The 13,867-nt window shown below is 48.2% G+C and overlaps 1 protein-coding gene across 7 annotated transcripts in view; it reads left to right on the top strand.

Moving 5' to 3' along the window:
• Positions 1–13,867, top strand: part of LOC108449717 (brain-specific angiogenesis inhibitor 1-like) — a 95,189-nt gene that overhangs the window by 45,545 nt on the left and 35,777 nt on the right. For all 7 annotated transcript variants that reach the window (XM_017746674.1, XM_017746673.1, XM_017746675.1 and 4 more), the window contains 2 exons: positions 4,586–4,652; positions 8,324–8,409. In XM_017746674.1, coding sequence (XP_017602163.1) covers positions 4,586–4,652; positions 8,324–8,409 — 153 coding nt within the window. The remainder of the gene's footprint in view (positions 1–4,585; positions 4,653–8,323; positions 8,410–13,867) is intronic.

Below are 13,867 nucleotides of genomic sequence, written 5' to 3'. Positions count from 1 at the left end.
TCCTGCGGGAATTGGCTTTACCAAGAGCCAGAGGTAAACAGAGCTCACTTGCAGTGAGTGGTGGGTTCACGAGCCCTGGTGCTGAATAAAATGGTGCTGAACATCTCTGTCATGAGAGTTGCATTTACACTTTGGTGCATTTTAAAACACGAAACAAATATTGCTGTGGGCCCAGCTGGGCAGGGTGCCCCAATAGACCACATTGCATTCACACTTATTCCTGTTTTCCTGCTCAAAGAGGCCTAAAAGCTCTGTTGCATTGATGTGTGGGGAGCCCTTGGTTTTCCCTCTCCTCCAGAGTGAAGTCAGCACTGCACAGCAGCAACTTCAGAGCTGAACTCTGAAACTTGAGGTTTAGCTTGGATATGAGGAAGGAATTCTTCCCTGTGAGGCTGGGGAGGCCCTGGCACAGGTTGCCCAGAGAAGCTGTGGCTGCCCCATCCCTGCAAGTGTCCAAGGCCAGGTTGGATGGGGCTTGGAGCTGCCTGGGATAGTGGGAGGTGTCCCTGCCCATGGCAGGGGGTTGGCACCAGGTGATCTTGAAGGTCCTTTCAGCCCAGTTTTGTCTCCAGTGTGTAATGGGCACTCACAGGGCATTTCAAATGGGCACTGCAGACTTTCAAGGCCCAATGTTTCCATTTTGCAGAAGGAAGGAAAAGCTTTAATCACAGCACGTGCCTCCCTGAGAAGGAGGGGACAAGAGGTGACAAGATAAACCACAAGGGACTACCCAGAGTCCTTTAAAGCACTTTCCAATCCTGCAGCTTCTGGATCCCAAGAGCAGTGCATGAGCAGTGCATGAGCTCCCGTGGTAGAGGTGGACATTAAGTCAAAGCAGGGCTGATATTTAGGTGAGCACAGAATTTACCACTCAACAGCAGGTTTTTTTCTCATCCCACTCACAGTGGTAAAAAACGCTGGCATCCAACTACGGGACAAGGTGACGAGGGCATTTTGGGGACAGCTGCAGGTGTTGAAGGGATTGCAGCGCTAATCTCAGTGTTAAAGACTCTCAGGGCAAAGCTGGTGGAGGGGGCAGGGTGTGAAATGTGTGATGTGTCGTGAGGCTGGACCAACCTCAGCGGAGCAACCTCCAGCAGGGTGTTCAGCCTGGAACCTCAGCAGGATTTCACCCGGTTTGGTCCTGTCTTTTTATTGTGCGTGGGATGAAGTTTTTCTCTAACAGTAAAAACACAACTGAGCAGCAGGACGAGGCTCTGTCCCACCAAGAATTGTCCCATCAAAGGCTTGGCCATGTCCCCAAGCTCTAATGCAGAGAGATCAGAGCCAGTGCTGAGTTTAGGGAGCTTGTAGTATATTTAATATTTACCATTTAGCTGGCCAGAGTGGTCCACTGAGTCGTAAGATGAGGAGGGAGAGAGAGGTTCAGATTAAAAATTGAAAATATGCTGCAGGATTTGGGGTGTGTCTGTGTTGTGCTGTGAGTCGTGATTCCCAGCAGCCACTCACTCAAGCTTTATTACTTAGTACTTAGGACACTCCAACTCTCCAGCTGTCACGAGGGTAGGAGAGGATTTCTTGCCTGAACTGCATTTGAAAGGACATTTTGCAGCTTTTTGGAGCATGCTGCGGTGGAGTAGAAGCTGCACTTCCAGTCTCAAAGAAAGTCTGAGGGGTACCAGAGGTTTAAAGGACCTGCCACTGATCACCTCCTTAGATTTAGGCTGAGTGCCTGAATAATAACTCTCCTTTTAGCCGGTGCTCCAGGGACTGCCTCTGGACATCTAAAGCTTCACAACCAACCTCCTAAAGCTTGAAGTGAATAATTGAGGTTGTGCCACTGGTGCTGGGAGCTTGCATCCTTGCCCACAAGAGAGCCCATCAAAAGTTTTCTGAGAGCACAGCAGATTTCTCAGGGTCCTGGAGTGTCACTGCATTTTGTGACCCACAGGTATCTCAGCAGCTTCTGGGTTAATCTCTGGATAAATACTGCCCTGATTCCCAGCTGTAATCTCAGTTATTCAAAATATTATATTGGGGCTGCCTGATTTTACAGAGGATTGAGGTGAGAGCTGTTGCTGGCAGGGCTGGGCAGTGTGAAAAAGGGCTCAGTGGAAGCAAACCCTTCCCAGGAGCAGGACAAAAGCCACCACCTCCCATCTGTGCTGTGGCAGAGTCACAAAAGGATCAGATGTTTCGCAAAAAAAAGGTTCTTTTTGTGCTGAACACAAGAGCTGCTGTCAGTCGAGGAAACACTGCTTAGGAATTGTTAAACCATTCACTTTCCTCCCTTCCAGTGATAATTTTATTTTTAAAAAATCACTGAAGAGATCCCTCGGAAAGTATAAAGGAACCTCTTAGCGAAATGCAAATATTTCTGTGCCTCGTAGGCACGAGGCTAAAAGCATCTCCACTAGACTGGGGGTTGCTGTCAGTTCTGTTTCTTGGATATTCCTTCACCCTTTCCTTTCCCTTGCTGGCAGCCAGCACCTCTGACAGCCTTGGAAAATGCTTTGATGAAGTGCTGTGGCAGGGAGGTCAGGCAGTCAGAAGGGATCAGGGCCAGTGCTCGCTGATGTGTGATCTCACCTTCACAGTTCCTGGTGCTCCCAGGGACCGCACAGGAATGAGAACCCTCTTTGCACCAAGTCCTCATCACTAATTGCGGTGCAGGACTGTCAGATTTCTTCATCTGACCCACCAGTTGGAAGAGACACTGAAAAAACATCTCAAAAATCAGGATAGAGTGTTGGATAAAAAGGTTGGGACAAGGACTGGGATTTGGGAGCCCTCCTCTTGCATTTAGGGAGACCTCCAATTACTACAGAGCTCCAAAGCTTCAATTTTATTCCCTCCCTCCTCAGCTGATTATTCATTTTATTATTACAGCTTCTCAGACAGCTTGTGGCAGAGCAACTTGCTATCAGGAAGAAATCAAAATTGATTAAATTAGCACATTACAGGTTTAATTTAGACATAAACATGATTCAGACCTTGGAGAAAACCAGAATATCCTACTATTAATTCTCAGTTTGAAATACTTCCCTTTTTTGGGGGTGCCTTTCCAGAAACATTCCATGGTTTTGGGGTGAAAAAAAACCCATTTTTTCAACTCAGAATTAGTAAAAAAACATATGAGGCTGATCAACAAAACTGAAATATTTCCAAGAAAGCTTTTTTTTTTCCCCCCTGGGAGCATCAGCTTGCTCCTGATGCAGAATGAAGGCATCTTGCTGAGGGCAAGGCAAGTGAATTACTGCAGGGTGAGCTAAGAGCTTGGAGAAAGTCCCCTCTCCTTTGTGGTTTCCTGCCTTCTTCTGTGCTGAGTGCACGGTCATTTCCTGCTTAAACAGGATTACTCCATCCCACATTTTCTCCAGGGTTCTGCCCTGTCAAAGCATGCAAACTTTCCCAGGGGCTGCTGACACAGTGTAAATTCCCATCCTCTCCTGGCCCTGGAGTGCCTAATTTGTGTGTCCATGCCCTGAATTGCTGGATTCCCACCAAAAAAATATGGGAATTTCAGCTCCAGTGCTGCTGTGGATGGTCATGGCTGTCACAGAGCCTCACATTTGTTTGGTCCAACCACCTGCACAAGCAGGAACACCTGGAGGTGGCTGTGCCCAGGTGGCTTTTGAATGTCTCCAAGGACGGAGATTTCACAAGTGCTCTGCTCATCTTTTGGCAGGACTCAGTCCCTCTCACAGGGAGAAAAAGTGTTTCCTTCCTGACTTCACAGTCAAACCTGAAAAACAAAGAATCACAGAATGGTTTGGTTTGGAAGGGACCTTCAAGGTCATCTCATTCCACCCCCTGCCATGGGCAGGGACACCTTCCACAATCCCAGGTTGCTCCAAGCCCCATCCAGCCTGGCCTTGGACGCTTCCAGGGCCTCAACCAAGAGGTCTCAAATGAGCTCCCTCAGTTTGAGAAGGCACCAGGCAGTTCAGGAGCCCAAATTCCACATCTGGTCAGTGCAGAAGGGAGGTGTCCTTCTCAGGTTACGTGGTATGAGGGAGAAGGAACAAGCTGGTTTCCAGAAGAGGCACCACACACCACATTCAGCTCATTTTTTAAGGAATTTGACTCAGGGAATGCTGTGAATTCCCACCTCACTGCTGTGTTGTTAAATTTCCCCATGGGGACAATCTCAGAAGGAGGGAAGAAATGTCCTGCACCCCTGGACCTGAGCCCCTGGCAGACACAGGGGTCAGCAAATAAGAAGGGACAATTTCCACTCTTTCTGTTCTTTCTCCTGAGTAAGTAGGACAAGAGCATCGTCTTGCCAGCAAAACACTCCAGCTGCTTCCAGGACCTGGTCTGAAACAGAGCACTCTCCTTCATTTTGCATGAATTCCCCTGTCAAATGCCATCCTGCGGGCAGCTCCCCGAGCAGAGGAGCTTTTATGCAAGTTCAGGAGAAATGGGAAGCAAAACTTGCTTGATTTAAAGTCTGAGTTGGTTTTTTGTTTTTTTGGTTTTTTGGTTTTTTTTTGTTTTTTTTTTTTTTGCCATTGGGTGTCACCTCCCAGGCTGAACTCTGCAGGCAAAGGGAAGAAGCCAATGTGTGCCTCTTGGGGACATTTGCCACTGGGTGACTTTCTGTTCTCTCTTCATTTTCCAGCTGCTGGCTGTCGTTAGAGGGAGGACTCCTCTATGCCTTCGTGGGACCGGCAGCTGCTGTCGTTTTGGTATTTGAGCTTGTCTGAAAGCTTTTTTTTTTTTCCCCTCTATATCTTATAGCAATTTCCTTGTTCTTTCAACCCAAGAATGCCCCTCTTTATTTCCACTCGTGTTTTGAGGAGCTTTCTCCTTCAGGAATAACGAGCAAAGCCAGCAGTTTGGGATGGGGTTGATTCTGAAATGTAATTTGCCTCAGCTCTCAGCTTTCCACCTCTGTTCTCACTGGAGCCCCCTAACAGCTGATTCATGCTTTGCTTTGGTTTTGCTCTGTCTGGATGGAAGTGCAGGATGATGGTGGAAAACTCTGACATTGACTCCTTCAGAAAATGCTGTTCCTGCTGGTTTTCAGGCCAGGCTGTGCCCTCACAGCCAGCTTTTATTCCTGGTCCATCCCAGGCCAGTGCATGTGAGCAGCGTCCTTGTTTGTAGGTGAAATCCAGATCTTCAAGTCAGTGCTGAGGGGGTCCCTTCTGACCCTAAACATGTCACGTTGGCTTTGAATTCGAAGAGATGGCAAGGCTAAAGTGAATATTCCTGAACTCCAGCTCCTGCATGGTGGGACTCTGTTCTCCTGTCCCACCACCCCTGGCTCCAACACAGCCCCAACACCAACCTTGGTCAGTTATTATTTGAGTTTAAACTGTCACTCAGGAGGTGACATTCCTTCCCTGCTGCTGGAGCCTCACTGGCCATGAGAAGCCTCAGGGCTGAAAGAATCTGAGAACTGCTGCTCCTCCAGGAAACCCCTCCTGCAGCAATTTCCCATGGGTTTAAAGCCATATTTGAGCCCCAACGTCTTCTTGCAGTTTCTCTGCAGCCCAGTGTTTTATCCAGTGGAGGAGCTTCATGCCCTCTGAGGCTCCAGAGCCCTGGAGATTCCCACAGGAATGGGGTTGTTGACACTCACAGTTCCTTCTTCAGTTCAGGCTTTTGTTTCGTGCAGTGCCTGGGGGATGAAATGCCCCGCAGCAGGAGTTTACAGGAGAATAACTCCACAAAAGCTCAGGCTGCTTCTATTCTCAGCGCTGTCACTGCACATCAAACCACCTTGGTGCCATCGTTTCATCTCAGTGACAAAGAGAAAAGCCAGCAGTGGCCCCTCCTCTGCAGGAAATCAAAACTGGTGTGAGCTGAGGTCTTTCATGTGGGGTTGTGACACAGTGATTCGGAGGGAGGAAGCTTTGGTAGTGCCCAGAGTCACTCCGCTGCCTCAAAGCACCTCGCTTTTGTTGTGCCAACAACAAGGGACATGATCCTTCTCTTTTTCCTTAGCACTTTTAATGCATGAGGAAGACACAGGAGCCCGCTTCCATTTGGCAGCTTAGTTTTCCCTCACCATCAAGCTGAGGAAATGAAATGTCCTCACAGAGGGGTCAACACATGCAAATAGTGGTTCCTGCAGCTGATATGGGGAAGTGGTGAATCATCTCTGGGGGTGTCTGGCCCTGATCAGCAGCAAGAGAGAGGCTACACACCTCGTTCAGACTCCCTGACTCATTCCTGGCCAAGGTGACACATGAATGTTGCCCTGGTAGAGACACCAAAGAGCTTGGGGAAGGAGAAGGAGAAGCATGGAAAGCCTTTTTATAAATGGGAGCCTGCAAATGGATGAGCTCAGTTATAATACCCCAGAGGTGGTTGGCCTGCAGCTTCAGCAATATTCACACCCCGCACTCAGGCCACTGCCACTGAACAGCTGCAGGTTTTAAGGATAAAGGGTTGACCTTTGTTCTTAAAAATCCTCATCTACCTCAAACACAGAGCTGTTGGAAGCAGTTTTGCTTGCCCAGCTCATGTGGAGCAGCCTGGTGATAGTTGTGTGCAGGCTGAAGGCAGGGAGAGGGTCGTGGGATGAAGTCAAGGCAGAGTCATCAGTGGTCAGGTAGTGGATATCTCCAGGAATCTGAGATTTTGGGCTTTGCTTCTGGATGTTACCTCAGAGATAAAGAAGTAAAGCTACTTTTCAAGTTATTAGAAGAATATCCATGTTGTATCCCTGACCTAGTAAAGAAGTGGAGCCAGGATCAGAGCAGGATGTTGATCGTGGTGATCAATGGACTGGATTGATTGATTGATTTCTTTATTAAAACCAGTGCAGAATTGCTCTTTGTCATCTCCCCTGCTCCATAGGAATGAGGATGCACACTTGGGCCAGCCCTAGGAGAGATCCAGCCACGGTTCAACCCCATCTCTCCTCCTGCCTGGGTGCACCTTAAGAAAAAACCTCTCTTGCCCTCACCAACCTCCTCCACGGTGAAGGATCAGTGATTTAAAAGTGCTTTCCAAGCTAATAATCAGGCTTTGATTTCCTGATGATCCTTGGCTGTGTCACTGTGCCTGACTTGCCAATGTTGTTTCTCTAAATCAATACCACAGTGAACTCTAGAAATGGTCTTGCAGCTGTCCACGGACCCAGCAGCTGATGCACACAAAAATAACCACAATTTCTGAGATTTTCCATGGATTCCCAGCTGTGGACTCCACGTCAGTGAGCTGGTGAGACCAGCAGAAAGGCTGATCATTGTTTCAAGGATGATTTAGGCAATTAGGCAGAGGCTTGGTCCCTTCTTTTGGGTCAGGTGACTCTTAGGACCACCTCTGAAGGATCTCTTAAACTCACGAACACGTAAAGTCACATGAATTTATCTCTGGATTTGGCCTTAAAACATTTCCCTGCAAGCCCCACATGCAAAGCAGCATCAACCACAGGGTTCTATCACCACCAGCTGCTCCACTGACAGTGAAACCAGGAGAATGTCACCTTTTTCCACCATCAGTGCCGGGCCTGCACGCAGGGGGTGGTGCTCTGTGTCACTAACGTGTCGCTGAGGTTCGGATGGGGTTTGTAAAGCAGATGCAGCTGGCAGCAGTGGATGCAGTTGGAAAGGCCCAGGGAGGAGTTTGGGGTCACTCTGCAGGACCTCAGCTCTGTCCAGCCTGTGTTTCACTGTGGATTTTTATTTTTGATTGACACAGACATCCCTGCTCTCACCCTGAGGAAAACAGACAAAAGGACTGCATGGAATTGTTTTGCCCACTGATTTTTTTGGGAAGTCTCTGTGCTGTGCCATCTGCAATATCTCCCAAGACATCCCACCTGAGCAGCTGATGTTTCTACCTGCTCCAGTGCCCCTCCATCTCTTACTTTGGGAGCAGCAGTGGTGTTTCACCAGGAAAGAACTGTGACATCTTGTCTGCATTCTCTTAATGTTGCTGCTGTGGCAGCACAGGCTCCAGAAGGTGCTTTGGGAAGCAGCTGGTGTCAGCCCACTGCTGTCCTCTGTCCTGGCCACTCTGTTTGGATTAGCCCAAAAAATTGTTGTTGTGCCTGGAGTTTGCCTTGCTGGACCTCAAGCAAAGTTGGGCTTCAAGCAGCCCTGCAGCAATCTGAGAAATTCCCAGTCTCTCCTGCTCCATGGTTAAGGGTTGGACTTGGTGATCTTGGGGAGCTTTTCCAATCTTAATGATTCTCCAACCTCTTGGGTGTGCTGCCAGCTGCATTCTGCTCTCCTGAACTCACTGATGCACGGCCAGGGGAGGTGGGACAGGGGGGACAGGGGACACCAGGGGTGGTGGCCTGCAGAAGTGTGACCCGGCTGTGGGAGGAACCCTTCTGTGCCACCGAGTTTGACCTGACCCACTTGAAAACAAAACTTGTGTGTTGTTTCTCTTTTGACAGGTGAACATGGTTATTGGCATTCTGGTTTTTAACAAACTTGTATCCAAAGATGGAATAACAGATAAGAAACTGAAGGAACGGGCAGGGTATGCCTTACCAATACATCTAAGTAAAGAGTGAAAATAAAACCCAAAAATACCCAAGGTTGTGATCAATAACCAGGCAAGGGGTGAAAAAAGAGGTTGGGGATGCAAACAAAAAATGCAAAACCATATTTAAACAAAATAAAAGAAAAAAACACACTTGATTTAATCTCTTTGCCCTGTCCTTCAGTGCAGCAGGACACAAAATCTGTGAAGCAGCCCTGTTCTGCTGTGGAGGAATGATAAAAGTTCATCTCTTTGTTAAAATGGCTTCAGCCCAGGCTGATGCATCCTCCCAGAAACGAGGGAGAGCAAAGTGACTCTTGTCACTAACTCCTAGAGACAGCGGCTGGAGCAGGGAGAGACTCAGCACTGCTGAGTGTGGCACATGGCAAGAGCTGGGTGACAGAGGGGCCGTGTCTGAAGGCTGGCAGGTGTCCCAGGGACAGCAAAGGTGTGTGATGGAAGGGAAGGGTTCTGGAGGTCTAGCAGAGAAGAGCTCAGCAGATGGATGCAGTAGGAGAGGTGAGTTAACAACCTTCACTGCGAGAAGAAATTCTGCCGCCACCTGAGGTTCTCTATCTTCTCCACAGCCTCCATTCCCAAATCCAGAGGGTTTGTGTTACCTGCTCTCGTTTGGAGTATAAATTAAAGAGCTGACTCCACATTTCTTTCCACCCTGGTGTCTCCCAGGGGTTGAGCTGGGGCAGCAGCTCCCGGGCAGGGCTCTCTCTTGGGTTACTCCCAAACTGTTGGCAGCAGCTGTTTTGCCATCCAGCAGGATGAGAGCCTCTCCCTTCATTTCTAGGACCGAGCCTGCAGCCTGCTCAGATTTTATCCCTGAGCTGTGCCCTGCTGCAAGCAAGGGATGGAAACGGCAGGCTGACGCTCTGAGTCACATCAGATGCACAGGTCAGCCTGGCTGATGTGTGTTATTTCCCCCTGCCTTTCCTGGCTTGTTGCAGTTAGAGAAGCTCTGTCCTTACCTGCTGCTGGGAGAGGCAGCAATCTGTGCTCCCCTGTGTCCACTGAAGGAATTTGATTTATCACTGTGGGTAACAGCTGTGTTCTGGAAGGAAGAAGTTGTTTACAAAGAAATGAGGAGAGCAAGAGATGTTCTGGTTCCTCTGCGTGGCCACGGGCAGAGTCTGAAACCTTTGGAGGCTGGTGGAGAAAGCACTGGATATATGGATATATTCTGTCTGTAAAAGTGGAGGGAGAAGGTCTCCACTGAGTCTCAGAGGATAATATGGATGAGGTTCAATGTTCCTGGCATTGTACTATGGAGTAGTTGTGTGGAAATGTTTTTTAATTGAATGGTAGAGGCAAAACCCAGGGTAGAGGCAAATTCTTATCCAGCACCTCAAATCCTGGGGTCAGTTTTGGGCCCTGCTCTCCAGGAAAGACCTTGAGGGGCTGGAGCCTGTCCAGAGAAGGGAATAGAGCTGGGGAAGGGTCTGGGGCACCAGAGCAGCTGAGGGAGCTGGGGGGGCCTCAATCTGGAGAAAAGGAGGCTCAGGTGAGACCTCATCACTCTCTCCAACGCCCTGAAATAGGGAGTGGTGAGGTGAGGATGAGGACCAGAATCTACTCTCAGGTAACAAGGGACAGGACAAGGGGAAATGGCCTCAAGTTGCACCAGGGAAGGTTCAGATTGGATATGAGGGAAAATTTCATCACTGAAAGGATGACCAGGCTTTTGAACAGGCTGCCCAGGGAAGTGGTGGAGTCACCATTCCTGGAAGTGTTCAAAAAATGAGTGGACCTGGCACTTTGTGACAGTGTTTAGTGGCCATGGAGGGGTTTGGTCAAAGGTTGGACTCGATCTTGGAGGTCTTTCCCAGCCTTAACAATTCTGTGAGAAACACAGGGACCTGTTCAGGCTCATGTTTTATCAGCAGTGTTGTCATGGCCAAGAAATGTGGTCCCTGGGTGCAGCAAAGGGGAATTTTGGTGCCTGAGCAGTACCATGGCCATGATAATGAGGAGATTTGGACGATCAGAGATATCAGCTGCTGCTGGGTTGAAGAATACGTGAAGAAGTGACCTTGATGCATTGCTTTGAGCAGCTGCTACCAAGCAAGTGCTTCATTCTGAATGATGCCTTCTTGACAAAGAGAGAACTCAAGAAAACACCCAGGCTGCCAGGCAGGGTCTGGAGCAGGATAATTGCACTTGAAAGTCAGCGCTGCCATAAAATGGTTTATTGGATTAGCAAAGCAGCGAGTCACTGCCTCTCAGTCTCTCCCTCTCTAATCCAAACATGGAGTGACCTTATTTAATACACAGCAGCTGGTTATTGATCACACTCAGAGTTGGGCTTTAAAAACAAAACCTGCGAGGCAACAAAACAAACAAACAAACAAAAAAGTCATTTTTCTGATGTTCTTTGTTTTTTCTTTCTTTTCTCCTTTTTCCCCCTTCTTTCGTGTCCGTGTGTGTGTGTGCAGCACTTTTAAGCCTTCTCTGTGCTCAGTGGTTTTGTTCTCCCTTCCCAAGTGTCCCTGCTGAGAGTGTGGGAGCACTTTTGAGAGTCCTGGTGCCCCTTTCCCTTTAGTTCTCCGCTTCTGGCCTGGGCTTGGGAACCGTGTTGGAAGGTAGATTTGAAGAAAATCAGAATGAGTAACGGCCTTGGAGATGTCTGGATCTGAGGAGATGGTCTAAAGAAATGTTGTGTTTCCTTTAGCAGAGGCAAGAAGTATGGTTCAGTGCTGCAAAAACAATTTCTAAAGAGGGTGAAAAAAAATATCCCCAAAAATAGGGAAAAAAAGAGCTGTTGGATATTAAGAGGAGCCCAGCACACATGCCACAGATCGGTTGTCACAAATTCATCAGTGCCAGCAGTTCTCATGAAATAATACCTGAGACACAATAATTCTGCCCCTGTAGTTAGCAGTGGAAATTGCTGTGATTATTGTTGTCACATCTGTCAGAAAATGAGGATTTTCTAACAGCAGTGACTTTACAGGTGGATCACAAAACCAGGCTGTAGAGAATGGGGTGCAAATACCTGGAGAGCTGGAGAAAGGCCACAACTGCCCCAAAACCCATCTGGAAATGGGAAAAAACCATCCCAGCAGAATTGGTCTCTGGTGGCCACCAGTGTTTGAGCTCTGTTGAAGGGAGTGCTCCCAAAAAATGAATATTTTAGTGTCAGGAGCCTTTAAAATGAATTTTAAATGTATTCAGCCAGCGTTTATTCCAGCAACATTTGTGTGCTCACACAGGCAGGGAGGAAGAATGAGACCATAGGGGATATTTTAGGCTAATTTTAGCTGAGTTTAATCTCTCTGGGCTTCCTCTGCGACTCCTGGGGAGACACAGGAGCCCTGTCCCCCCTTGAGGACCTTTCCTTTTATCTCTGTTGGTCACAGAAACCACCCAAGAAGAGTTTTCCCCACAACCTTGTGTGAAATAATCGCTGTGCAATAATCACAATGTCCTGATGGGGTGGAACAGAGCTGCACTGTCAGAGCACAGAGAGAAGAGAGTGATTGGGAAGATGATAACTGCATTAATATAGGAGGGATTGGGATTGCCCTTCCTCTGGGAATGCTTCCTGCTGGAAGCAGCGCTCCTGCTCTTCGGGCTCTGGATGGTGGAAAGCACTGCTCAATATAAGGTAGCAAAGTCCAGGCTCCAGTGAACACACCAGATGAGCCCATGAGCTGTTTGTGGATGTTTAGGAAGCAGAAAAAGCTAAATTGAATGAAGGCATTATTCACTGTGATTATTTCATTAGCTCCCCTTTCATATGCACAGGCGCCAATCTAAACCTGCTACGGAAATTCAATATATTAACAACCTCATGCCCCCAACCAGAATGAATTAGGAGATAAATGGATCCACATCTGTGCCCACTGCTTGCAACTTTCTGCATAAACACACACAACAGCAGCTACAGTTGTGTGTTACAGTGGTCTTTTGGCCAGTTCTCTGTGATTCAGTGTCATTCATGTTTTTTCTGGTGCAGTTTTCCATCAAATTCCTCAAGTCAATCTACTTTTTTCTTTTTGCTGCCTATCTCTGCCTCTCTCTGTCTCTCTGCTTATCTGTTGGGGGGTAAAATTTTTTTTTTTTTTTTTTTTTTTAAAGGGTCATGCACCTAGTGCCTCTCCAGACCCACTTTAGCTTTGGTTCAGCCATTGTCCTCACAGGATTTACACCATCCTTCCTGGAAAGTATTTATTTATGGACACAGGAGCTAGTTTCCTCTGTGTCTGAAAGCTTCTGTGGGATGCCTTAGTTATTAATCTGGACGTGAATGATGACTTATGTCACTGTAATTAATGAAAAGACCAATCAATAGCCACTTGACAGCGGGCCACTGGGTCCACTGCTGCTGCTGTGTTGGTGCTCATCAGGATGTCTTTTTGCAGTGAGACTGAACAGAGAGCCACCAAAGCTAAGAAGTGATCTCTCTCCCAGGCAGGGCAGGGCCGTAAAACCCCTCCTGGTCAGGGCAAACATCCCTGAGCAGCATCCCCACCACGCCCCAGGGATGACAGACCCGCTGTCCTCTGGCAGGGATTTCATGTATTCTCTGATGCTAGGCACTGCAGGAGGGTCTGGGGGATGTTTTACAGACTCCTTCCCGTTTTCCAGGCCAGATCTGCTGTGGATGTGGATCTGTGCAAACCAGGGAGTGCACACAACCAGCAGATTCTGGGAAGAAACGGGGCCAGTGCCAAGCTGATGTGGCTCCTGGGCTCTGGAAGAAGAGCTGAATGGGTGGGTTCCCACACATCAGCTGCTAAAAATCCCCGGGACGTGCTTTAGCAGATCCCCTCATGCCAGCAGCCCTCAGTGGACTGGTTCTGTGGTTGGTCCCATCCGGAAAAAATGGGAGTGACAGTCGGAAATAATTCTCAGCGTTCATCCCAAAGATGTTTTTAGCTCCAGAACAGGATCTGAGAGAAGGAATGTCTCAGAAGCAGTTGGCCAGTCCGGTTCCTTTCAGGGCAGGTTGGGGGTCTGAGGAAACACCCAAGCTCAGGATTAACTTCAGGACATGAAAGAGTCTCATCCTTCATCAGGGATGAAGCAACCAAAGAGTGGCCTCTGTCCTGGTCTCACCAGCTCCCAATCAGAGAAAATAAGTGAAAATATCCCTTTGATTGCTTTAGGACAGAAGATAAGCAGGCACAGCCCCCACAGCCCTACTTCTTGCCTTCTACTGCACAACCCTGCCACCTTTTTTGTTTTGGAGCAAAAAGGCCAGGAGGGAAAAGAGCAATTTCTCAGCAACCAAAGAGTGGCCTCTGTCCTGGTCTCACCAGCTCCCAATCAGAGAAAATAAGTGAAAATATCCCTTTGATTGCTTTAGGACAGAAGATAAGCAGGCACAGCCCCCACAGCCCTACTTCTTGCCTTCTACTGCACAACCCTGCCACCTTTTTTGTTTTGGAGCAAAAAGGCCAGGAGGGAAAAGAGCAATTTCTCAGAAAAAAAAAACAAAAAA

Source organism: Corvus brachyrhynchos, unplaced genomic scaffold, assembly GCF_000691975.1.
Source record: "Corvus brachyrhynchos isolate BGI_N302 unplaced genomic scaffold, ASM69197v1 scaffold89, whole genome shotgun sequence".
Lineage (NCBI taxonomy): Eukaryota > Metazoa > Chordata > Aves > Passeriformes > Corvidae > Corvus > Corvus brachyrhynchos.
This window is presented reverse-complemented; position numbering and strand designations above follow the sequence as displayed.